This window comes from Macrobrachium rosenbergii, chromosome 49, assembly GCF_040412425.1.
Source record: "Macrobrachium rosenbergii isolate ZJJX-2024 chromosome 49, ASM4041242v1, whole genome shotgun sequence".
NCBI lineage: Eukaryota > Metazoa > Arthropoda > Malacostraca > Decapoda > Palaemonidae > Macrobrachium > Macrobrachium rosenbergii.
The window spans coordinates 42,926,106-42,953,605 of NC_089789.1; the positions used below are offsets into that span (position 1 = coordinate 42,926,106).

Consider the following 27,500-nt stretch of genomic DNA (forward strand, 5'->3'; position numbering starts at 1 on the left):
TTCTTTTTGTCGATTTATCTTCGTGGTCTTTTCGTTTTTATCTCCTCTCTGTGTCTCCTAATAATAATAATAATAATAATAATAATAATAATAATAATAATAATAATAATAATCCACTATAACACTGCGCATGCGCGATACCCCAGGATGGCCAGCTTACAACTTCTAGGGTTAATTACAGTTTAATTACAAAAAAATGACGGTAAATTCTTGATAAGCAACCAAAATACTATAGGAAAAATCAGTTTCCAAAATAATACCCACGTGGAGCTGTTGCTTATTCTACCGTATTAGTAATAATAATTGTGTAATAAAAATCCACAATTATATAGTAAATATATGACTATGTAAAATATGTAAAATAAACCAAAGACTTTCGAACACTTGAACGGTGTTCCTCATCAGTGCTAACAAAGTCTTTGGTTTATTTTACATATTTTACATAGTCATATATTTATTATATAATTGTGGATTTTTATTACACAGATTGTTTTTCACGAAATTGTGAATCTATTAGCAATAATAATAATAATAACGAATTTCTCGAAGCTAGGTTAAAAATAGTTTTTTTTAGCGTCCTTGCCCACAAAGAATGTCACCGTTTACTACTCTGAGTCTCCCATCCTTGGCAAGGAACGCTAACAGTAGCTAAGTTAGCTAACTTCTCTGTCACTGGCTCCGACTGACGTCATTCGACTCGTGTGTTGTAAAGTGATCGGGTGTTTGAATGGCAGTGTTATAACGATCGACTTGGTTGTTGAGGGAACTTGATGGTTCGTGGTGGATTATATAGTTTAGAAGTGTGGCGTTCGTCCACCCTCCTGACGGCTGCGTTTAAAGAGTCCTCGTTGATTTTAAAAGGTAATTGTTCTATATATTGATTTTGTTTGATTTAATCACGATTTAAGAGGGAAGTGATTACTATAACTTCTGGATGCTTGGAACATTGTTAATGTTAACCCAGTTATTTCTTTTTCGTTTCGTGTTCTGTAGTTTTGGTATTTCTGGATTTCTCGTTCTGTTCCGTCTTGATTACCCACACTAACGAACTTGCTTTTATTTCAGGAAGCCTTACGTCGACCATCACACGTGGAGTACTCATATCTTCTAGGGTTTGTGTAAATTCGAAACTTGTTTTAACGGTAAGTCCCGTGCGTGACCGCAAAGGAACTACTTGGAGGAAACAATGTAAGTTTTTACTTTATTTTAAAATCCATTTTGTATTTTTACTCCTCCTGCAACCCCCGACCCTTTCAGGGGCGGTACCCTTGAAAGGGTGGGGGTGACACTCTGCTTTCGTAGTGGGCCTTTGGGCCCCACTACGTTAGCTGTGGCGTCGCAGGAAATTTTTATATTTTTTTACAGGTGCTTCTTACTAATCTACCGGAGAATTTGGCTTTTTCTATTACAAATCTTGCTTTATGTTCATGGCAGAATTTTAAGGGTCTATTATAGTTTTATTAACGTTAGTCATGACTTGTCAGTGACTGGATTAATAATGGGATGGCTCGTTATATTTAGTGTTCGTTTTTGTAATTTGTTGTTTTTGGAAATTGTTGGTGTTATTTCCGTATCTTAAAGTTTCCAAGTTACAAGAGGCTTTTAGTTTGTTCCGCAGTGTATTGGGGTGTCCTCATAGTATTTTATTTGGTGTAATATAAGTTCTTGGTTTAGAACTTCAGTGACTTTATAAACTTTTTCCAAAATGTTTTCATAATTTTGTGTAATTTTGCAGTGATGTTATTTTAATGAACTGCCCCGTTGATATATTTAACTTTTCATCACTACAGGATAGGTTCAGACTAGACCAGAGTTCGTCCCTCAGCGTATTAAGACGATGAAGAAATGTCGAAGGATTGACGAGAGGACTTGAAACCAGATTAAAAGGTGATTATTGATGAAACTGAACGGCTGGCGGCTTGGTGTGTTAAGCTTTGTGGAATTAGACTGTAGTGTGAGGGTGTTTAGTAAAATAAAATAAAATTTCGTCTCGACTAAGCTTTTCCTGAATTTGCCTTCTAAATAAGATTTAGTGGTTGGTGGACGCAGTCATGGTCTGAGGTTTCCTGGGAGAATTTAGGCTGGAAATTATAGCTATGGGACTTTTTTCACCATATTATAACCGAAGAGGCGATATTAAGTACTCTTGGAACACTTCAGTGGCTGAACAAGAGTAGACCAATTGTTGGATTTGAAATTCTTTAATTTAATGCAGTTGTCAGACTGGGTCATGAATCCAGTCGTGTAATCATGCAAATCATGAGTTCTGTTTTAAACTAATAAAGTAAATCACGAAACTGATTAAAGATTAGTTTAACTGTTAAGATAATCAGGTGTCACACTGACAAATACTACTTTTGAATAATGGTAAGCAGGCTTCGGTTTTGTGTGAAAGAGACTGAGTTAAAGTAGGTCAGAATAAAGTACATTAAATTATGAATATTATACTGATTATCTATACTGAATATCTATTATCTAGTTGGCCTGAACCAATGCAAAGGATAGTCTGCTTTGAGATTTTACTAGTGACTAGTTAAAAGGATTTAACCCTTCACGAATTTGGTTAGGCCTTCGGGAAGTGTCGTCAATGCAATATGCAGAATGTAAAGCAATAGTAATGCCTAAAAGCTTAACGATGCGCTGTTTAGTACCAGGCAGGCTGAGATAGAACGTAGACTAAAAGCCAATTAACTATTTGTTAATTGAATTATCTCGACAGTACTGTATCATTATACACCCTCTTCTGTAATCTTCAGTTAAAAATTTGATCAAACTGTATCTCCGTGCGGAGTTCTGTAGAATAACCGAAACCTGCTACCTGGGACTGTTCAGTTATAAAGATGGTCGAGTTGGTTATTTGAAAGGAAACCCAGCACTTAGGCGTACTACCAGGCAGCGTAAACCCAGTTTCCGAACCATTACTTGAGCGTTACACGCTATGATGGGAAGGTGAAATTGATAGTGTTTTGAAGTGTCAAAGTATTGTGGGAGGTTAGTTAGGAGATAATGTTGAAGGTAAGTTAAGCCATTATATTATAGTAACGATTCTAGGGTCGGAAAGCAGGGTGACTTCTCTGGCACGTTGCCCATAAAGGCATTTCTAAAACAAAATTGTATAGCTATATCGTACTACAAAATCTGGCGTCAAAAACTTCTCTAGGATTTTTGAGGGCTTGAGAAGTCAGAGAGAGAGGGGGTGTGGGTGGAGGTGGAGGGGCCCTGTTACTAAAGGCCTAGAGTGCAATAGAAAATACTAAGGACGAAAATCGTTGACTTCTGACTTTGACTGATATGGTTTCAATCTCCAAACGCGCATGCACACAATATGCCACATCGATTCGTAAATGGCTTCTTCGAATCACTCACTCGGAGCAGTAGAAAGTAAAAATTAGATTTGGTAATTTTTTAAAGTTTGGTGTTAAAGGAAAAACTTTAGCCAGAGTAATTTTACAAGTGCAGAATCGTGCTTCAAAAGCCACCTTACAAAATTCTTTGGTTATACAGACAACGAGTTAGTTGACCCAATATTAATAGGATATCTGGAAACCTGTTCTAATCGTATAGTCAGGTAAGGCAGTTAGCTATTATGATCATAATTTGTAAGACCGGGCCATATTTACCAATCCCCAACCCCCACTCGACCCAAAAAAAGCTATCTGCTTTTAGCGCGATGAACATACAGAATATTTTTATTATATTTTCGTCTAAATATATTATTCTTAAAGGCCCGCCTGATGTATCTGTATTTGGTCTAACAGACTGGGTGACCACTTTTTGTTTGATTTGCTAAGAGGACCCTCGCCTTTGCTGTCAAGGAAGATATTTGAATGGATGAATTTTTTTTAATAAAGTCTTCGGGATATCTTGATCGACTGCATAGGAAAATTGAAGCAGTAGGAATTAAAAAACTATTCCATTAAAATGATACAAAACTCGTGCGTGAAAAAATACTGACAACGAAACGGCTTCAGAATGTCGCTACGTATGACGACCTTTTGAATGAATAGATCTTTTGAACAGACCGAAACAAAACTTGGTCCACTGCATTGGAAAACTGATAGGTCCACTGCATTGGAAAACTGATAGGTCCACTGCATTGGAAAACTGATAGGCCCACTGCATTGGAAAACTGATAGGCCCACTGCATTGGAAAACTGATAGGTCCACTGCATTGGAAAACTGATAGGTCCACTGCATTGGAAAACTGATAGCCCACTGCATTGGAAAACTGATAGGCCCACTGCATTGGAAAACTGATAGGTCCACTGCATTGGAAAACTGATAGGTCCACTGCATTGGAAAACTGATAGGCCCACTGCATTGGAAAACTGATAGGCCCACTGCATTGGAAAACTGATAGGTCCACTGCATAGAAAAACTGATAGAGCTGTAGGAATGAAAACTGCACGATAAAAAGATCCGAACCAGTGCACGTAAACACGCTGACGACAAATTCGACAATTCTCTCAGTGGGCATTGAACGACGGCACAATGTCGCTGCGTATGACGACCTCCTCCGCCTCCTCATTCTTTTTCTGTTGTTGTGCTGTAGTTTCCCCCTGGGAGGCTCCCACCACCTCTTATGCAACTCCGCGCGAAGCTTTAGCGTGGCAACAGGATTCCAAAACTGCCAATTCATCGGGGCTTCATTTGCAGGAACCACCGGCGCAGGGCCCTTGTATCTGCGTGGGAACACCGATGACTGTCTTTATCGCTTATCTGTTCCCGGACGTAGAGGGTGTGCGCGTGCGCGGCGGGTAATTAGGGCCTGGGCAAGCCAGCGTGCCAAGCGCATGCCTTGGGTACTCTTTAGGCGAAGCCGGGTGCGAGACGCCATTACACAGTACGTGGGGAGGTTGCTTAGCTTAGCGAGAGGGCTCGCTGTGTTTTTTTTTTTATGTTGCTGTTGTTGTTGAGGTTGTTAGTCTGTGTAAAAAACAACTTCCGCTCACGGGGTGATTGTGGTCTTGTTGCTGATGTTATTGGCCAGTAAGGACTTATGCTCTTTGGGCATAGTATTGAATATTGCAGGTGCATATTGCATACATCATCATCATTATTTTTATTATTATTATTATTATTATTATTATTATTATTATTATTATTATTATTATTATTATTACTGAAAAGTTCTTCCAGTTTGGCAATTCGGTGGAATTAAGATCCAAAGATTGTTTTAAATATATTAAAATTAAAAAAAAATTATGACATATGAATATCAACTTTAAGCAGCAGGTTATAGCTTCCATTTCCTTGTTTACTCTGCGCCTCTCCAATGTCACTGGCCATTTACTCTTCGGTTCTCCGTAGGGGAGTAGTGCAGTCAGTGTGTGACACGCGGCCCACTGTTGTCACTCCTTGAAGTTCTTCGCAGGGTCCCTTCGGCCCTTAGCTACGACCCTTTTCATTCCTTTTACTGTACTTTTTCATATTCTCTTTCTTCCATCTTACTTCCCTCAACCATCTCCTAGCAATGGTCTCATAGTGCAACTGCGAAGGTTTCCTCCTTTTACACCTTTATAAGCTTTTTACTCTCCTTGTCAGCGCTGAATGACGTCACAGGTCCCAGCGCTTGGCCTCTGGCCTAAATTTTATATTTACAACCTCTCCGGTCAGCGAAGAAAGACCGCAGCGTGACAAGGCATTGTATTTTACACATCCCCATAACTTCTTGTCCTGGGTTTTCCTAAGCGAACCCCACGACTAAAAACGTTGTTTTTTTTTTTTTTTTTATAGATCCGTTTTCAAAAAGTTTTTGGTTAAGAAAAATCAACTGCTGTCGAAGTCATCAAAAGTTCAGAAACTACTTTCCTGCCTACGTCACGCTCTATAAACGTAACATCACTTCATTCAAAGATACCCAAGATAGGCATTACCTGGTCACCCGGCCAGTAAGGTGAAGCAGCTCTGACTTTGCCCACTGTTTGGATGGGTGACCTTCATTGAATGCCATTTGTAGGGTCATGGGGCCGTCGGTATCATCCTGGAAACAAATGCATAATAAGTTTCCCAACAGACAGCGGGTCACAATGAGGCTCGAGAAGCGGATGGTGAAGAGTGGAAGATTGGAGTTCTCGAAAGCAAATTTTTACAAAGACTGACTCAGACCATGAAGAGTCGTGCTCGACGGAGCCATTCGTAATGGCAAACCCCGTGTTCGACGTCGTTCCCCTGAACGAGGGAGTGTCACCGCGCTGTCGACAGCTTCGTCATTGGAAATAATTGGCTGGTATCGACCGAGGGTCGACGAAACCCTTCCTAGGGTTCTTTTGGAAGGCTTTCGCATCGATTCCTATCGACATGGAGCCTGATTTCCAGAGTGGTTTTCAATTCCAGAGTGGTTTTTCAATTCCAGACTGGTTTTCAATTCCAGAGTGGTTTTCCAGGCGATCGCAAATTAATTCCAGTATCTTTCAGGCAACAACTTCAAGTTTTATAATGATTTTCAGAGCATAAGTGTAAGTCAGTTTTGGAGTTTGATTTCCAGAGTGATTTTCAATTCCAGAGTGGTTTTCAATTCCAGAGTGGTTTTGAATTCCAGAGTAGTTTTCCAGGCGACCACAAATTAATTCCAGTATCTTTCAGGCAACAACTTCAAGTTCTATAATGATTTTCAGAGCGTAACTGTAAGTCAGTTTTGGAGTTTGATTTCCAGAGTTGTTTTCCATCCCAGAGTGGTTTTCAATTCCAGAGTGGTTTTCCAGGAGACCACAAATTAATTCCAGTATCTTTCAGGCAACAACTTCAAGTTTTATAATGATTTTCAGAGCGTAACTGTAAGTTAATTTTGGAGTTTGATTTCCAGAGTTGTTTTCCATTCCAGAGTGGTTTTCCATTCCAGAGTGGTTTTCAATTCCAAAGTGGTTTTCCATGCGACCTAAAATTAATTCCAGTATCTTTCAGACAATAACTTCAAATTTTATCATAATTTTCAGAGCGTAACCTGTAAGTCAATTGGGGGGTTATTTTCCGTGAAGTACCTTTAAATATAGTGACGCGTATGACCTGTTGTTAAGTCCGGGTCAAGCTTCACATCATTGGCTCCTATATACTCGTACGTATGCAAAATAAAGGTACTTTTGTTCTTAGTTACGGAACGTTATGTAACATTCCTAGGGTCTCTTAATATTACCGTAATTTTACACGTCATAGGTACATTCATCATTTACAAAATATAACCTGAAATAAATTCCATATTTCCAAAGACTATCCATACATAAATTCCAGGAATTTTATTTTAAAAGTTCCTAGAGAACGCCTAAAAAACATCTCCGAAAGATCAACTTCTATAAATTCTGAATTTCTGAAAGAAACTGTCCTTTGAAAATTATCCAGTTCTATTTCCAAAGGTAAATCTCCATAAATTCCATATTTCCAAAGACTATCCATACATAAATTCCAGGAATTTTATTTTAAAAGTTCCTAACGAATGCCTAAAAATATTTCCGAAAGATCAGTATGAAAGAAACTGACCCTTGAAAATTATCCAGATCTATTTCAAAAGGTAACTCTCCTTAAATTCCAGGAGTTTTCCTAAAAGGCAACTCTCTATTTGGAATTATGTCTAAAAGTTAACCAGAATAAATTCCAGAGGTGTGACTGAAAAGCAACTATAAATAAATTTCGGGATGATTTTCCAATGAAATCTCTAATGGGTCGCGGGATTTATTTCCCTAAGAAATCTTTCAGTAAATTCCAGAAGTATTTCCCAAAGATAGCTGAATAAATTCCATCATTATTCCCAAAAGCTATTACTAAAGAACTTCCAGAATTATTTCTCGGTAACAAGAGAAACATTGCAGTGTTATTTCTAAATTCCAGAATTATTCCAATAGGTAACCCTCATTACACTCCAGAATTAAAGATAGCTAAATAAAGTCCAGCATTGCTTCCTAAAGGGAATACTAAATCACTTCCAGAATTATTCCTCGGTAACGGAATTCCAGAACTGTTTCTAAAAGGTGTCTATATCAATTCCAGAACCATTCCAAAAAGTTACCCTCGGTAACGGAATTCCAGAGCTGTTTCTATAAGGTGTCTATATCAATTCCAGAACCATTCCAAAAAGTTACCCTCATTACACTCCAGGCTCATTTCCAGAGGGTAAGAACGGGTAGGTTCGTATTCCCTTTATTTTCTATCCGCCCAGGACTCGCCTGGAAGAGAAGTTGCAGGCAAGGGATTCTACCCAGAGTGAAAGGAAAACGGGACCATTTTGGCTCTGCAAAAGAGGAGGCGTTTGATAGCAGCAGGAGGAATTGGTGGTGCCGAGGGCATTCCTTTCTGCCTGACTCACTGACGCCTTTTGAAATGACGTACTGGGGTCGTCCCCCGCCAGGAAAGCAACACAGGTGCGCGCGCACATATGGTACAAACACAAACAGACGCACGCAGGCACGCACGCGCAGACACTCTCTGGCCAGCGCAAGGTGGTGCGAGGTGACCGTCCCTTGGCTAGACAATGACCTCTGAAAGCTGAACCAAGAGAGAGAGAGAGAGAAAGGTTCACGGCTCAGAGGTCCTTCACTTGTGTCAGCTACCCTAGAGACCTCTTCAGAAGGACATCGGTCTATTTTCAGTGCATTATTTACCCCTTTAGCACTCAGGCCAGTCTATTTTTTTTCTTGTCTTTGTTAAGAAAGGCAAAGAGGACTAGAAACTGGCTAGACTCGGAGGACAATGGATACCGGAAACTCCTAGTGACAGCTGGAATGAGATGGAGGAGGTTGCTGGTGCGTGCGGCTATGGGTTACAACAAGGCTGACGAGCTAACGGCCTGAGAGAGAAAGATTTAGAGTAAATTTGGTATTAGGGTAAAGGACACAGTAATTCCCTTTGTTGTTACCTAACGTGCCTGATCAGTCTTTTGACTCTCTCTCTCTCTCTCTCTCTCTCTCTCTCTCTCTCTCTCTGCTTTCACTGCCTGAAGTCCCCTCTAATCCAAGTCCTCCTCGATGCCCTGTACCCATTATATTTTGGGCATTCGTTTTCGTTGTTACCCGGCCAATCTGACACTTAAATTAGTATGTTCATCCATTTTCTCCGCATGTCCAGACCATCTGTAGGAAACTTTCCTGTGAATTTACTGGTTTCCTTGATCGAGATGGAAATGAAGCATCAAACCCAGTGCTTCAGTTTTCATACCAAATAACTCCACAGAAATCATTTCCTTCCCTTTGAAGCCATTTGCAGTTAATATCCTATGTTTCAGACAAAGGAATCACAGGACAATTGAAATTGTAGCTCGCAGGGTAGGGTGAGGCTATAATGCTAATCCAAGTAAGCTTACTTTTTTGCCCCTGATTTTCGTGATGCGTTTAATTATCAATTATATTTTTTTCCTACTACCTTCTGTAACTTCTTTCAAATAAACACCAAATTCTTTGGGAGCTTAAAAATCAAGTCAGTGGCCCGTATAGTCTTGTTCCATGCAAATAGGGTTCATCTTTTGAATAATAATAATAATTATAATAATAATAATAATAATAATAATAATAATCTTTTTCTCTTTTATTAACAATTTCATAGATAGTTCCAATAATAATAATAATAATAATAATAATAATAATAATAATAATAGCCTCTTATACCTCTGTTAACATCCCAAAAACGCACGTATCAGAGACGTTTTCTCCCACAGATAGAAGACCATATTCCAGCCGCTGCCGTCAAATAAACATCTCAAATAGCCTCGAAAAACCGCCATCTGGCATTTTCAAATCAGTGGGACCGTTCCGAGATAAACGCACGAATCAGAGACATCGCCCCTCGTGTTGACCGTCGCTAAGACTACAACCTCCGAGACAGGAAGACAGGGGTTGGGGTGGGGCGTGTTAGGTGGCTGCAACATTCAGGGGCCTTCATTTTATGTACATCTCAAATCGCGACGGAAAACACGCCATCTAGGCATTCACTTTCAAATCAGTGGGACGCGTTCCGAGATAAACAAACGAAGAACCTGGGCAATTACATCGCCTCTCGTGTTGACCGTCGCTCACTACGTGACCTCCGGGGTCACGACAGAGGTCAAGGGAGTAGGGGGGTGTCAGGTGGCCGCAGCATTCAGGGGCCTTCGTTTTATGTCTTTTTATCACCTCCACCAGAGTTCTGATAACCGCGAGGGCAGGTAGGATGCCCTTTGGATCGAAGGGTTCGAAAGGACTTAAAAAAAAAAAAAAAGGAAGAGACTCCAGGGATTCTCCGAGCATGAGCCTCCCACCTCCTTCAGGGGAAAGCGTCAGGAGGTAGGAATCTCTTTGTGTTCTGTATATTCCTTTTATTCATTATGTTAAATTTTCTTTCTTCTGAGTATTTCTTCATTCATTTATTATTTTGTTTAATAATTTTTTTACCCCGTTTTCTCCATTTTTACGATATTCCTTCTATTTCAACACCAATATTAACACGATTTTTATTTTCTGTATATTATATTTAAGCGTGAAATCTACTTTCGGGTTTAGTTGGGATAGAGCCATCAAAAGCAGCTTTGCGATTACGTTGTTCTTCTAAATCTATAAGATTATCATTTGTTTTATTTTGTAACAATTTTGTTGCAGCCTTGTATTTTCTATCCCCGTATAAAATATACCAGTTTTTGTTCCTTCAGTTATAAGATTAATGCCATATTAACTATGCTCCACCGAGCCTTTCCTTTATTCTCTAGTTGGCAAGCTTTTCATAATGAAATCTCGTTTTTGCAAAATATAGATAGATAGATATAGTGTGTGTGGAAGAGAGAGAGAGAGAGATAAAACAGAGACAGCTTGTAGACCTTCCGAAATCTTTGCTAACCCTGTCCGCGTGTCCTCGTTCTTTACGCCAAGTCACGTTATCCGAAACACCCTATAGTTCACCGGATGCCCACGGGCACATACCCATAAACTTCCAAGAACTTCAGAAGGGCGAGGAACTTCAAGAAACTGCCTGACGGGCTCGGTGTTAGGGAGAGAGAGAGAGAGAGAGTTCCGGGGAAGACTTCATCATTTGTTAAATGAGGGCCAATTCTGATCCAGGTTAGGAACTCGACCTTGGAAGGCTTCCAGGAAGACTCTCGTTGGAAGTAAAAGGTTCTGGAAGTGCTGGATATTAACAAGACTAGAATCTCTCTCTCTCTCTCTCTCTCTCTCTCTCTCTCTCTCTCTCTCTCTGCTTCTCAGGACAGTATCTGAGTCTTAAATCCAGGGATGAGGTTGCTAACCTCACTGGAACTTGTGAGCTAATGTCTGGATTTCGTTGTCACCCATCCAGGTAGTGACCAGACCCAATGTTGCCTGCTGTCGCTGAAGATTAATCCGGCCTTATGCCAGCACGGGGTCTTACTCCAAGCTGCCTATTCAATTTCGCTTCACTTTGCTGGTTGATCGACCAGCAGTGTAGCCAAGATGCTGTAGCTATTCATTGGCGGTCACCATTCCAAGCACCGACCGGAAGCATTTTCTGCCGGATATTTCTAATTATAGTCGTTTGAAAATAATAACGCCGAGACTTTATCTTAAAGATTTCAAGTACTTTCTGCGGACTGAAAGAAACAGAAGTTACTTTGTCGATGGACTTGGTAGATCGTAACCAATTGCTGGATGAAGTTTAGAATACATTACTTTTTTTTTTTTTTTTGGTCTGTTTGTCCAAAAGATATCTTACAAGTTATAGATGTCATTTCAATCAAATTTAGTGGATGCACTGGCCATGGACCAACGAATAGGCTTAAAACTAATCAGTTTCCCAGGAGTTTTATCTTGGCTACAACTAAAATCAGAACTACTTTGCCCAGAGTAGTTGTGGAATCTCCAGATTTCCAAAGGTTCAAGCGAGGAGCAAATTCATTCCTGCTCTCTGCTGATGTCACCTGAAGTTCGTTTGTATCGATTTTATTTTCTGTCCCCTCATATTTATTAACTATCACTCATTTCTCTCTCTCTCTCTCTCTCTCTCTCTCTCTCTCTCTCTCTCTCTCTCTCTCTCTCTGTATCGATTTTATTTTCTATCCTCATATTATTAACTCTCTCTCTCTCTCTCTCTCTCTCTCTCTCTCTCTCTCTGCAGGCAGATTTCCCTTTGGAACTCTCTTGGGTTTATCGTCTGTTGACTCTTCCCATCGGGGTTTTCAGCCGATGATTTAAGGAAAAAAGAGGAGGAAGCAAATCGGAATCAGAATGCGAATAAAAGAAATGTGAGAGTATTGGTGGGAGCAGACGCCGTATTAGTGCTTGTTAGCTTCTCTGAGTATGTATATACTGTCAGCTTTATTCTTATTCTTATATGTGATCTTCTACATTCGGGAGAAAGCCACGAAGAGTGGTTTTATTTTGATTCCTCAGGAAAGTTATTGAGCTGGATGTAATTCCACAAAATCTGATATTCACTGCTGGTAACCCACCCAAACTCGTTCTTGTATAACCTGGCAGATCGAGATATCAGTGACAGTATATATTTTAGTTATACAGTTCAAATAAATTTTGATTCTTTATATTTTGAGGCCAATATTTCTTGGCTTATTTTTTTTTTTTTTATCTCAGTATTGCCGTAGTCTGATTTTCCTCAAACTCAGTAGACCCTTCGTTCAATTTTATTTTTTGTCAGGATGTTGTGATCTCATTTAACTGATCGTGGTAAAATAGCTGGTCAGTCTATATAAGGGTTTTTGTTTATATTTATATATATATATATATATATATATATATATATATATATATATATATATATATATATATATATATATATATATATATATAATTATAATTATATGTATACTCATATATAAATACATTGTGTATCGTGCATGTGTTATTTCTAATAGTCTTATAATATGACATATTCCATTTACCTAAATCTTTCGCAGGGTTTCAGAAAACCTGCCTCCAAATTTTTTGGAGGCTCTCGTATTGACTTGTGGATTTTCGTGGCAGTATACCATTTTTATTTTTTCTATTTTTCCCTCCCCTTTCTTCCATTTTCTTCTCTTTCCGGATCTCACGTTCTCTCAGTCTGTATGTCTCTCTCTCTCTCTCTCTCTCTCTCTCTCTCTCTCTCTCTCTCTCTCTCTCTCTCTCTCTCTCTCTCTCTCTCTGGTTTCTTTTACCTCCAGCGCGAACGCTTTTTCGTCTCGAGGACGACTATCGGCACACCAGCTCTTTAGGGGTGACAGTCTCATAAGAGAAGCGCAGAACTTTGATCCCCATTAACCAGGACCATTATGCCAAAGTAAACGTGAGTTGACCGATGGGTCGAGATCACAGGTTAACTCGGCGCCGCCTCGCTATTTGCGATTCATTTGGTTTAGCAAACTGCGCTTTCAGGGCCTTCTCTGCCAATCCATGCAGAGGGCGCCAGTGATGGCTCCCGACGCAGCGTCGTATTCGACAGGGCCTTCGTTCCGTTTCGCCTTCGGTAGAATCGTGCCTGGAGGGGTTTCGCCTTCGGTAGGATCGTAACCTGGAAGAGTTTCGCCTTCAGGTCGGATCGTAAATCGTGCCCTGGAGGGTTTCTTGCCGTCAGAATCGCCCAGTTTCGCCTTCGGTTCAGGATCGTGCCTGGAGGAGTTTCGCCTTCGGTAGAATCGGTTTTTCGCCTTCGGTAGAATCGTGCCTGGAGGAGTTTCGCCTTCAGTAGGATCGTGCCTGGAGGAGTTTCGCCTTCGGTAGAATCGTGCCTGGAGGTTTACGCCTGGAATCGTGCCTGGAGGAGTTTCGCCTTCGGTCGTAGAGTTTCGCCTTCGGCATCGTGCCTGGAGGTTTCGCCTTCAGTAGAATCGTACCTGGAGGAGTTTCGCCTTCAGTAGGATCGTGCCTGAAGGAGTTTCGCCTTCAGTAGATCGTGCCTGATTTCACCTTCAGTGAATCCTGGAGGAGTTTCGCCTTCAGTAGCATCATTACCTGGAGCAGTTTCACCTTCAGTAGAATCGTACCTGGAGGAGTTTCGCCTTCAGTAGAATCGTACCTGGAGGAGTTTCGCCTTCAGTAGAATCGTGCCTGGAGGAGTTTCGCCTTCAGTAGAATCGTACCTGGAGGAGTTTCGCCTTCAGTAGCATCGTACTTGGAGGAGTTTCGCCTTCGGTAGAATCGCATCTGGAGGAGTTTCGCCTTCAGTAGAATCCTACCTGGAGTTTCGCCTTCAGTAGAATCGTACCTGGTCCTCGAGGTACGGTTTCAGGAGCAAAACTATAACTGGGGGTCCTTCCTGTAAATATATGCAAAGGATGTCTGTAACGACCCCAGACACAATGTCAGGTGGAACAGGGCTCAAGTTCCGTTTCGCCGGCAGTAGGAATCACAGGCAAAGGCTGATTTAGTTTCCAGGGACGTTTGAAATTACACAATGCACTTCGAGGCCTTGACGCATATCTATGGAAAGGTTTTCAATCTCAAATTTCAAATACCCCGTAGGGGTCGATGCGTGGGATGCACTGTAGGCATTACTAAAAGGTTCTTCGCAGCGTGCCTTCGGCCCCTAGCTGCAACCCCTTTCATTCCTTTTACTGTACCTCCTTTCATATTCTCTTTCTTTCATCTTACTTTCCACCATCTAACAATTGATTCATAGTGCGGCTGCGATGTTTTCCTTCTATTACACTTTTCAAACCTTTTACTGTCAATTTCTGTTTCAGCGCCGAATGACCTCATTGGTCCCAGTGCTTGGCCTTTGGCCTAAATTCCATATTCAAATCAAAACAAAAAAAAGTCAAATTTCAAATAACCATCAGATGCGACGGGGCACAGGCTTCGTTCCGCTGGCGTTAGAACCTCTGGCCGAATCCCAGTTCGGCGCCCAGGGGGGAGGATCATTGACGAAACCAACGCGGATTAAACCCGGATAAGGGAGGGGAGGAGGAGGGAGGGAGGAGGTTGGCAACCTTTCCGAGAAATCGGAACGAAAGGAGAGTCCTTCTCGCAGTAATGAACGTAGCCAGACCATGATTTAATATTTTTTTTTTTTATAATTTTGTTGATTCTCCGTAATACACAGAGTCCTGATTCACCACTTGGAAAATAACAAGTGTCTAAATAATAGTTTTTTGGAAGTCAGTAATCGCACGAGTCAGCTCTTCTGGTAACCGATGGTGAGGGGTCCAAAATTTCGTCAGTTCTTTCGTCTAAGAACATTTTCTTGAGCGCTGTCCTTTGTCTGAAGAGTTTGACCCATCGTAAGATAATTTCACATTCTGTTTTATCAGGTTCTTTAGAATACGCAATACTTTCGGAAAAGTTTGCGTGAATACTCGAAAAAGAAAAAAAAGAATAAAAACCATTTCAAATTCGAATCATTGCGTCAGCTAACAGTGGAGAGAGTTAAAAGTGGACCTGGGAGCAATATTTAACTGAAAATCAAACATTTAAACAACACATTTCAAAAGTTTATCCTTTTACAGACAAAGAAAAATGACTCCGTAGACATTTTCCTATAATTATAGGTATGACCCTCATCGGCGTATCTGGAAAGATGTTTGAAAAGATGTCCTTAAAGAATTGGTCAGTGGTGAATTGGAGTCCTAATAACTAAAGTGTGACTTGAGTTTACCAAACGATGTTACTGAGAATAGTTGGATTTGGTTGCTACATGGAAGGGTGAGCAGCACCCACATAAGCTTCCATAACTATCCTTGGCAATATGGGCAATGGGCTAGCGACTTCATCCCAAAATGTCGTGCTTAGAAACTTTATGCACACCTCAGGAACCTGTTTGGCTGAGTCAAAAATGGGTTACAACGAGACCCGATAAGCCGCCATAGCGAGCATCATGAAACAGAGGTTTGTCGGGGTGATTTTATTTATATATAATGAGGGACACGCAAACTAATTCTTTTCATCTTCTTCTTCTTCTTCTTCTGCCTCAAGCCAGAAAACTCTACGGAAACGCTCTGTCATTTTCACCGGCAATACTCTTTATTTTATTTATATTTTGCTTCCAGTTTTTCTTCACTAGCGTCCGGTGCCTCAAACTGGAACCAGCAGATTCGTGCGGGTACCGACGATTTTCTGAGGTTATCTAATCATATTTCCAGGATGTAGGAGGACTGGGGAAAACAGTCATATTCATTCTTCAGGAACCTGCTTGCTACAATGATTCATTTTTACTGGTGATAAATATTGCTAGAAAAGTGACGCCTCAACGATACTCAGGTGAATAATCGAACCGATAAATATATCGACCCAAATCTTGCAGCAGGCCCCGGGAGTCTGGCGTGGGGTGGAATGGGTCACAATAAGGCCCGAAAAGAGAAAATAGGGGTTATAGGTAGATGCGTGGACAACTAAGCTGGGTCAAGCTACAAAGAAACGCTTCGTCATGCGATATCATGTTCCAGTGAGAATATGTCCTTATTATTATTATTATTATTATTATTATTATTATTATTATTATTATTATTATTACTGGAAGAAGACCCTCTTTAAAAGACATACTGAAGCCATACAAACTGCCATTTTATTCAACGAAGTATTATTATTATTATTATTATTATTATTATTATTATTATTATTATTATTATTATTATTATTATTATTATCTCTTAAGGAGACAGCATTCTTCTCATTTTTAACTGAAAGATAAACAACTTCACAGAGAAGTCAATAAAGCAGAATACAAACCCACAATTAAGTAAAAAGATAAAAAAGAGTTACGATAAAAAAAGAGAAGAGGAATATAAATCACTGAGGTACAACGGGGTGGGAAGGGGACTGGGGAAGGGTGAGAGAGAGAGAGAGAGAGAGAGAGAATCCTTTGTGGAACTTGTGGAATTCTCCTTTTCGTGTAAGTGACGCTTGCCAGAGCTCTTTCGTCTGCTGAATGAAAATGTTACTCTGTGTGTGTGCATCCTGTTATGTCCCACTGAGTTGCTGCCGCTGGATTACTAAGGTATGTGTGTGTGTGTGTGTCTGTAAACATTTGTACGTACAGGCGTGCATATATACGTACATACATACACTATACATATATATATATATAATATATATATATATTTATGCATTTATATTTATATTAAGTGTTATTACTGTAAAATATGTAGAAATTATGTATAAATGTGAATACATGAAAATATATACACACACATACACACAAGAGAACATAGTATATATATACATATATATATATATATATATATATATATATATATATATATATATATATATATATATATATATATATATATATATATATATATATATATATATATATATATGTGTTATATATGTGTACATGCAAGCCCACAAAAGATAAAACTTTCGCAGACATGCGCATTCAGACACGCAAGCACACTACCATACTATTCGACAAGGCAAAGCGAACGCGAGGTATGAACCACCGAGCCGGGCAATCTTCTTCTCACTCTTTGTTTTCGTGTTTTTTTTTTTTCTTTTCCATCACGTGACTCCGTGATTACGTAATCATAACCACATAATAGCTAACCGGTAACCCCAGCACACCCTAGGAGAAACGTCTGTGCAGCACGGGATCTTTCCGGTATTGAGAGAGAGAGAGAGAGAGGAGGGGGTGAGGCTGGGATAGGGGTGGAATTGGTGGCTGGGGGTTGAGAGGTTCAACCTTAACATCCTGTGGAACGCCGCGATTGGTTTTTTTTTTTTTATCGATGGAATTGATTTCATGTCCTTTATTTCGCTGGCTCTGTTTTTTTTTTTTTTCTTGTTTTCGGCTTTTATCCCGCCGAGTGAAGCAGCTGGCTTGCACGCGACGTCTCTGCTCTCTTCACACCTCGTTTTTTCGGGTGAAACAGGCCTCCCACGTGCTTCAATAACAGGACAAAGACCGCGGATGTCCGCGAGATCTCCCTCCTCCTCCTCCTCCTCCTCTTCCCCCTCCTCCTCCCCCTCCTCCTCCACCTCCTCCTCCTCCTCCTCCTCCTCCACGAGTCTCAAGGTCGAATCAGACATTCCTCAAGGATCTCTTCCGTCACATGTTTCGAGTTACGTTTACCGTAACTCCCTTTTTCCTTTATTCTCCTTCCTCTCTCTCTCTCTCTCTCTCTCTCTCTCTCTCTCTCTCTCTCTCTCTCTCTCTTTTTTTTTTTTTTGCGTCGTGATTCCCCATCTCTCAACTGCTGCCTACGTTTTGCAATTTTTCACCTTTATTTTCCTCCTGCTTTTTCCCCACTTTTTATTCTTCGCCTTTCTCTCAAGCGGACTTAACTTGGTCTCGATTCGCCGACGACGAATCGCCCGAGCAACGAGCTTTTGCAGCAGCGAACTGCCCCAACAGGGCTCGCGCGCACTCTTTACCTTTTTTGTCTGGCGGAGCGGCGTGTGCTAAATCCGGTTCGTGTCCCGGAATGTCATTACGAACACCCGGCCAACTGTACTTTGAAACCTGTTTCTCTTTCTCTATCGCCTCTGCAAATCACTCGGCAGTGTTAGAGAGGCCCCCATTTCGAAACTTGTCGTAGGGAAATTTGGCCTGATTGGCAAATCCAGCCGCGGTACGGCCTACCGTTTCCCCCAAATTTTGGGAGCCCTTTAAAGGCGAAACGTAAAACCAGGGTGAGGGTCAATGGGTTGACCAGAATATGAGCCGGATGTAGCTGTTGCACAAGTGTGTGTGTGTACGTGTGTGTGTGCGTGTGTGAGTGAGTGTGTGCACAAGTGCGTAGGAAAAAGGACCCACTGTTTAGCTAAAGCTGCGTTTCTCTCTCTCTCTCTCTCTCTCTCTCTCTCTCTCTCTCTCTCTCTCTCTCTCTCTCTCTGTGCTGTCTTGGCAGGTACGTTGACTAAAAGACTCAGTATTTGTAAACATTGTGAATCACGGGTATATATATATATATATATATATATATATATATATATATATATATATATATATATATATATATATATATATATATATATATATATATTTATATACACACACAGAAAAGGTCATTTGGGTGCTTTATGGCTTCGTGAATCATAAACTTTATGAATGTAGACCTCGCTATTTTGGTATGTTCCATGTGCCTGATATTTTCCATAACCTGACGTTTTTCATCTCATTAATTCATTCCCACCGGTGCTTCAGATATTTCAAACTTTTATGGCGCAGAGAAGCACCAGTTAATTTTTCACCAGTACTCGATATTTTTCATCATTAATGAATTATCAGTGAAAAACTACTATTCATCAACTGTACAGGTTCGGGGAGCAGAGGCGATGTCTTTATTTTAACCAATATTTTGTATTTGTTTTTCTTTACTATTGCCAAGGAATCTCCAAAAATATTTTGTCTGTTTTCTCAAAGAAAATCTCCAGATGTTTTCTTTATCCGCAAGATGAAACTCTCCAAAATATTTTCTTTATTTTTCACCAAGACAATCTCCAGAGCGTGTTCTTTTTTCTCGCCACAGAAAATCAAAAAAATATTTTCTTTGTTTTAACCAAGGAAAATATCCTAAAAAAATTTTTGTCAGAAAAGAAGATTTCCAATATTTTCTTTATTTTCATAAAAAAATCTCCAAAAATGTTTTCTTAATTTTCACCAAGAAACTCTCTAGTGTTTTCTTTATTTTCATCAAGACAATCTCCAGTATTTTCTTTATTTTTACCAAGAAAATATCCAGTTTCATTCTCTAATTTCCTCAAGAAAATCTCTAGTATTTTCTTTATTTTCACCAAGAAAATCTCCATTATTTTCTTTATTTTCACAAAGAAAATATTCAAGCTGTTCTTCATCGCTTGAATCACGCTGAATCATGAGTGGGGGGGAAAAAGGGCATGACCATTTTGGTGTTTTATTGCTCAGAGAATCGCTCTCTCTCTCTCTCTCTCTCTCTCTCTCTCTCTCTCTCTCTCTCTCTCTCTCTCTCTCTCTCTCAATTTTCTTTTCTCTCTTCACACACACGTTGGTTTGCAAGTCTTTCCACTTAAATGTTTAATAATAATAATAATAATAATAAACACTCTTAAGCAACTACCGAACCAAGAAACGAAAAACTCAGCTTCCTTGCACCTGACCTTAAAAAAAAAATGCAAGCAAAACAAACAACTAAAACAAGCAAGCAAACAAGCACAGGCTAAACCACAAGCGAGGAGGTTTTCAAGGCTTAGCGGATGGCCGAGTTTTGCAAACACCGATTGCTTGTTACGTCCTTACCAAGTACAAACATCTTGTTTCTATTCTGTCCCTGGGTATGTTGCAGGGAGTAAATCACTGGTATTTTCGTAAGAAGATTAAAAAAAGAAAGAGCAGTTTTATTGCGATAAAGTCAGTTTTGGAATTGGGCGTAGAATTTAGATTTTACTGCTGTAGTTGTTTTGAGAATAGAGTCGTTCCCGAATCCTTCAATGCAATTGTTTTTTTTTTTTTTCAAGAAGCTGCAGGGGTTTTTAATCAATTGAAGGGATGACAGAGAAGTCCTCCTAATTTCATTTTCTTCCATGCCCGCCCTCATTTTGGGCAGCTGGGTCCGTCTTGTTCCTCATTACAAAAATAAAAGAAGGAACTAAAAGATGCGAGTCTTCTCATATGGCTGAAACGTGACGATGAAAGGAATGTTAACGAGAGCGAGAGAGAGAGAGAGAGAGAGAGAGAGAGAGAGAGAGAGAGAGAGAGAGAGAGAGAGAGAGAGGGAGGTTGGGGGGACGCTTGTGTTGTGATTTAGCTGCTGAATAGAACACGATACATCGAAAACGCAATCATCCGTGATTGTTGTGACCCCAGATAATTGCTGTGACCTCAGATAATTGTTGTGATCTCATAGATTATTGTTGTGAGCTTAATAGATAATTGTTGTAACCTCATATATCATTGTTGTGACCTCATAGGTAATTGTTGTGACCTCATAGGTAATTGTTGTGACCTCATAAGTAATTGTTGTGACCTCATAGATAATTGTTGTGACCTCATAGATAATTGTTGTGACCTCATAGATCATTGTTGTGACCTCATAGATTATTGTTGTGACCACATAGATCACTGTTGTGACCTCATAAATAATTGTTGTGACCTCATAGGTAGTTGTTGTGACCTTTAGATCATTGCTGTGACCTCATAGATAATTTTTGAGACCACAGATAATTGTTGCGACCTCATAGATCATTGTTGTGACGTCACTGATTTCTTGAGATATAATTGGTATAACATTCAACATTTTAGAATTGCAGCCAGTTCAATTACATTATAATAAATGGCATTCCAGAATATTTATTAAGATTAATTTCCATAATATTTATTGACAATTATGAAGTCACCACGAAATTTTAGATTACTGAAGACTCCATTGTGTTTATGCTCATAACTTTATTTACATATATACGGAGGATAATTAGTAGTAAATATTACGGAATTTAATCTCGATAAATATTCTTGAATGCCATTTATTAGAATGTGATAGAATAGGCTGCTATTCTAAAATATTGAACGTCGCTCCATGTATATCCCAGAGATTGTTTTGTGGAAATCACAAAGACTAATACGTTTTAAATAGAAATCAAGATATAATTTCTTGTAATGATAAAATGTCAGACAGTGCTGTGTATGTCATTGTAATTGATTTGTAATGACTAACAAACGTCAAAAATGAGCCGAAGTTTCTTCGGCGCAATCGAGTTTTCTGTGCAGCCGCTACAGCATACGATCAAGGCCACCGAAAATAGATCTATCTTTCGGTGGTCTCGGTATAATGCTATATGAGCCGCGGCACATGAAACTTTAACCATGGCCCGGTGGTGGCTGCCTTATATCGTTGCCAGACGCACCATTATGGCTGACTTTAACCTTAAATAAAATCAAAACTACTGAGGCCAGAGGGCTACAATTTGGTACGTTTGATGATTGGAGGGTGAATGATCAACGTACCAATTTGCATCCCTGTAGCTCGGTAGTTTTTAAGACCTGAGGGTGGACAGAAAAAGTTCGGACGGACAGACAAAGCCGGCACAGTAGTTTTCTTTTACAGAAAACTAATAAGAAAGGATAATTGTTATCATTCAATATCAGTACTGTTTATTGTCTTTCGAAATATCATTTGACGTTAAGGTAATTTGTATTATCTTTTCAGGGGACTGAATGAAACGACCCAGACGGAACCGCTGAGAGTTGACAAAGGCCTCGAGGTAAATAGAAGGAAGAACTTTATTCATTGTATTTTTTAAACTGAGAAACAATTAGCAACATTTACATTCTGTCAATGATATGAAGAATTGGCGTTTCATAAAAGGAGATAGATAGATAGATAGACAGATAGACAGGTAGATAGATAGATAGATAGATAGAGAAAAGATTGATATTAAAGGTGACCTTTGTTCTTTTGGTAGAAGTAATATCGTCATAGATGAGCAGTGTTTATGAAGCACTCAGATTCTGGTCAAAAAGTTCTATGTACGTGTTTTACATAACTTTATATATATATATATATATATATATATATATATATATATATATATATATATATATATATATATATATATATATATATATATAGATAATCTAAAAGATAATTTGTTTTGAACCGCCATATGGGGGCCTACTCGGTAAACTTTTAGCTAATATGAAAATTATTTATGTGTTTTTAAAGCGGTGAGGTATATCATCACGGTTCATAAAAAGAGCGCGTGCCCCGAATAAAAACGACATTAAAAGGCATCTATATCTCTTACGCAGACGATCTTGCGAGAGATTCTATTTCCTCGGGCGAATTCTTAATCTAATTTGTTTGTTTTGTTCATTTATACGATCATGGCGGTTCTACTTTCGAGCGAAAGAGGAGGTTTGGGCTTCACAAGGCTTAATTAGAAGCCTGATCTTGTCATGTGAGTGGCTGCCGATATCTAGATGGTAGGAACACTTAGAGAGAGTACATTGCGCCAACGTCAACGAATAGCATCTTGGTTCCGTATACGATTCTGTATACGGTTCCGTATACGGTAGCGTCAGGTCCTGGGTGTCGCATGCGGTTCCCTATACGGTCCAGTATACGGTTCCGTATATGGTTTCATGAACGGCTCTAGATACGATTCTGCATACGGTCCAGTATACGATTCCGTATACGGTTCCACATGCGGTTCCGTATACGGTATCGTCAGGCCCGGGGTATCATATGCGGTTCCATATACGGTCCAGTATACGGTTCCGTATATGATCCAGTATACGGTTCCGTATATGGTCTCGCGCACGGTTCCAGATACGATTCCGTATACGGATCAATATACCGTTCCGTATACGGTTCCATATACGGTCCAGTATACGATTCTGTATATGGTTCCGTATACAGTTCCGTATACGATTCCGTATACGGTCCCGGATACATTTCAAAATCAGAATCTCCGTGGGATCAAACCCCATTATTTCTGATTTACTTCATCGAAATCCACCGCTGAAATATTTTTGCGGACAGAAAAAATATTATGGCGATAAAGGCGATGCCGATCTTCGGGAGGAAGGGGTGAATATTGGGGAAAGGGGAAGGGAAAGGAGTGGGGGAGGGGGAGGGGGGGATGACAAACGTAAATCCTATCATTTTCTGCGAGATTACTCCATCAAGAGCTAATCGCTTCATCGAGAAATCTCATTACGAAGTTTGACTTCTCTGGCATCGAGATTTGACAGGGTCAAAAGGTATTATTGTTATCTTTTAAGTTGGTTTCTTGTTTATCGTACGAGGTTTTTAATCCTTTATTCTTTCATCTATTTTATATATAGATAGATAGATAGATAGATAGATAGATATCAGTAATTGGTTATATATTTATACTGTTGTTTTCCTTTACATTGACGCCAGGTAGATAAAACCGTTCAGTCAATCTATCTCCTCTACTCTTTTACAAAAAAGGTATCTGTTCTGTGCGCGGTAGCATTTTTGAATAAATATGTGGGTTCATTAGTAATAATAATAATAATAATAATAATAATAATAATAATAATAATAATAATGTATCCACTATTATTATTATCACCACTATTATTATTATTATTATTATTATTATTATTATTATTATTATTTATTATTATTCATAACAGAAGACCTGGTAGGATTATGCTACAATGAAAAACAAGAAGAAATGTCGAGAAACATAGAGAGAGAGAGAGAGAGAGAGAGAGAGAGAGAGAGAGAGAGACGCAAGGTGCAATTAAGAAAATAAATCTGGCTCACGTGATCAAAATGGTAATTGCTTATGCATTTGCCATAAAATCACAACCAGGATCTGATACGAACGATCCATGGCAATGAGGTGGCCTTGGTGTACAGAGAGAGAGAGAGAGAGAGAGAGAGAGAGAGAGAGAGAGAAGAGAGAAGAGAGAGAGAGGGGGTGAGGGAGGGAGTGAGAGAGAGTGAGAATCTGAAATCGTTATTATTATTATTATTATTATTATTATTATTATTTTATTATTATTATTATTATTATTATTATTATTATTATTATTATTATTATTATTATTATTATAGGGCACAGTGCAAGTGGTACACCTCTAGCGAGAAGCCTTGTCGTCAAAGCTGTCCTCAGGACACCTTGATATCCTTTTTATTAAGTTTTAAGTCTTAATTCCCACGTTTGAAGTCTCAAGTCACAAGTTACAAGTCTTAAGCTCCAAGCTTTAAGTCTTAGGTCTAAGGTTCTCGCTGGGAATGACCTATCTCTTGCCAAACTCTTCTCGAATCTTCTTCTTCTTCTTCTTCTTCTTCTTCTTCTTCTTCTTCTTCTTCTTCTTCTTCTTCTTCCTCTTCTTCTTCTTAAGAGATGACCCAAAAGCCCATTTTCGTCTTTTATCTACATAGATTCCCTAACATAACCTTGGCACTGTCGGTAACACGTTCTTGTCACCGAGCTATAAAATTGAAGAGGGTATTCCATTACCTATACACTGATAAAAATCCAGTTGGTATTACCTTCCATTTTCTGTCGGTTCCTTCGGGTCTCGAAGCCCTTTCCTTCCTCATTACCTCTTTGTTCCCTTTGTTTTCTTCGGTTCTGGGCTACCCAAGGGCACTAGCTTCGTCCGAGACTGTCCATCGCAGGACAGAGGTCATTGACGCCAGAAGGAATAAGAGTGCCATTTCATTTCATCTGGGTACAGACGGGCTTCCCATAAGAGCAAGAGCCTGTGCTGACATAAGGCCGCCAGCTTCCCTTCTTAAGAGACGTACAAAGGAAGGAAGAAAGCAAGAAACAAACAAACAAACAAACGGCTCGTCTCTCCATCAGCCAGGGAAGAATCAGTCATCGTAACCCACGGATCTTGCAACAACATCCGTGTCGTTGGCAGTTAATTATTTTACATGACCAACCATGAAATAATAGGATATTGGAGAGAGAGAGAGAGAGAGAGAGAGAGAGAGAGAGAGAGAGAGAGAGAGAGAGAGCGATGACTAAGTGATAACTTTAGGCTCATAAAGCTTCGTTTTAGGTAAGGCAATTAGAATAGAACACTCCACTGTTTGAATATTTTTCCCGTTTTTAAAGTAAACGATTTTTTTTTCTTTTTTTGCATGTTTGATCTCTTGCTTTAAGCCTCAGTCTGTGTCAAGTCTTATATTGCTGTCCTGGGTTTATGACCGTGGGAATTGCGACGCTAGTTTCTAATACCAAACACTCCACTGGCGAATTTAAAAAAACTGTTTAAATATTTTTCCCATTTTTGAAGTAAACGAATTCTTTTTCTCTTGCTTTAAGCTTCAGTCTCAGTCACGTCTTGTATTGCTGTCCTGGGTTTATGACCGTGGGAATTGCGACGCTAGTTTCTGATGCCAAATCAAGAAGTCGTCGCAACTTTTTGAGGACGGAATTAATTTTAAGGAGGCCACTGTTTAGGTACAAAAGCACCGGCTCCAATGCTTTCTCTGGTCTTCTTGTGACCCATTGCTGATAAAACCATACTCCTCTGGTATGTTGCAAGGTTCTCCTTAACGAATGGCTTGCTGTAATAGCATATATAACTGTCCTTTTTTTTATATTATTTCACTATAAATTTTCTTCTTGTCCTTAATATACGTTCATTTATTATTATTATTATTATTATTATTATTATTATTATTATTATTATTATTATTATTATTATTATTATTATTATTATTCACCAGCCTTCAGGATTTTATGCAAATTTCCAGGGGTGAGGCTGCGTGTCTCACGCCGTTTTCCTTGACGCCAGCGGAAGGTGGTACCTAATATACAGGTACGTGGGCTGGTTGGAAGGCGGGCCTAAAGCGATCCACGGACCTAGCAAACACGAGGCGAGCCTTGCAACAATGCCAAGGTGCTCAGTGGTTACATTATTATTATTATTATTATTATTATTATTATTATTATTATTATTATTATTATTATTATTCAAGGTATGGGAAATATAAAGACTTTTAATATATATATATATATATATATATATATATATATATATATATATATATATATATATATATATATATATATAAACAGTAAAAACAGCCAGAAAGAAGAGGTAATTCAAAATAAATGAAAAAATAAAAATAAATAAAAGACAGAGAGAAACAGGTCGAAGCGAAATATGTAAATAAACCCAGAGAGAGAGAGAGAGAGAGAGAGAGAGAGAGAGAGAGAGAGAGAGAAGCATGGAAGTCATTCCTTAGCCCAAATGGCCTTTCATGTCTTGTCACGAGATTGGAAATAACGTGACGATTTTATTGTCCATTATATCTGGATAAGGCATTCTTGTGCATTTCATTTTTCTATTGTTTTTTTTTTTATTCGCAAGTACTTTTTTTTTGTGTGAGGTGGATCTCTGCTTGTGTGTGTGTGTGTGTGTGTGTGTGTGTGTTTTTTTTTTTACTTGTGCATTAAAGTTTGTTTTTGTTTGTTGATTAAATATTTGTTGATATAAGTCTTTATTTTTTTTATAGTCTTTGCTTGCTTTGTAAGGTATGGTGGATGCTTGCTTTGAAAGTTATGAGATTTGCAGATTTATTCTCCTTGATAACACCAAAACAATAGCAATAGCAACAACAACAACAACAACAACAACAACAACAATAATAATAATAATAATAATAATAATAATAATAATAATAATAATAATAATAATAATAATAATAATCAGATGCCTTAAAAGCTAGACAACCATGATAATAAAAATAGAGCAAATGCCATAAAAGTAAGACACCAATAATTATAATAATAATAATAATAATAATAATAATAATAATAATAATAATAATAATAATAATAATAATAATAATAAGATAAAAGCAGATGCTACGAATAACTCTTTTCTTTATTCACACAATAAACTCGAAAAAATGGTTGACATAGTTCGACATGATTTGTGGGCCATGCTCACAGCTGTCAATTATTTTTACCACCAGATTTGCATAAATACTGAAGTGTCAAACTTATGGCCCAAATTTGCACTAACTACACTGTCGGTCCAATTTTACTTCTATCCCATTTTATTCCAAATTTACAGCTGCCAGAATTGTTTCCCAACTTCTGTCATATTTTTGGCTCAAATTGATCATTGTTACAATTGAGACTCAAGTTCACAGTCGTCAGATTTCGGACCCCAAATGTATATAATTTTGGCAAAACCTGAAAGCTATCAAATTTCCTTCATCA

General features: G+C 39.0%; 2 protein-coding genes and 1 long non-coding RNA gene across 4 annotated transcripts in view; 2 read left to right on the forward strand and 1 right to left on the reverse strand.

Moving 5' to 3' along the window:
* Nucleotides 1-27,500, reverse strand: part of LOC136832309 (peritrophin-44-like) — a 76,509-nt gene that overhangs the window by 22,851 nt on the left and 26,158 nt on the right. The window lies entirely within an intron of this gene.
* On the forward strand, nucleotides 913-1,994 carry LOC136832447 (uncharacterized). Of its 2 annotated transcripts, none has more exons than XR_010851215.1 (2): nucleotides 913-1,188; nucleotides 1,791-1,994. It is a non-coding gene; the product is annotated as an uncharacterized lncRNA (long non-coding RNA). The 2 variants fall into 2 exon arrangements; XR_010851214.1 differs by having other exon boundaries at nucleotides 913-1,142.
* The window catches only part of LOC136832310 (uncharacterized), a 57,469-nt gene continuing 39,789 nt past the window's right edge, over nucleotides 9,821-27,500 (forward strand). Inside the window, exons 1-2 of the mRNA XM_067093219.1 lie at nucleotides 9,821-10,244; nucleotides 21,980-22,034. Coding sequence (XP_066949320.1) covers nucleotides 10,132-10,244; nucleotides 21,980-22,034 — 168 coding nt within the window. The 5' untranslated portion in view covers nucleotides 9,821-10,131. The remainder of the gene's footprint in view (nucleotides 10,245-21,979; nucleotides 22,035-27,500) is intronic.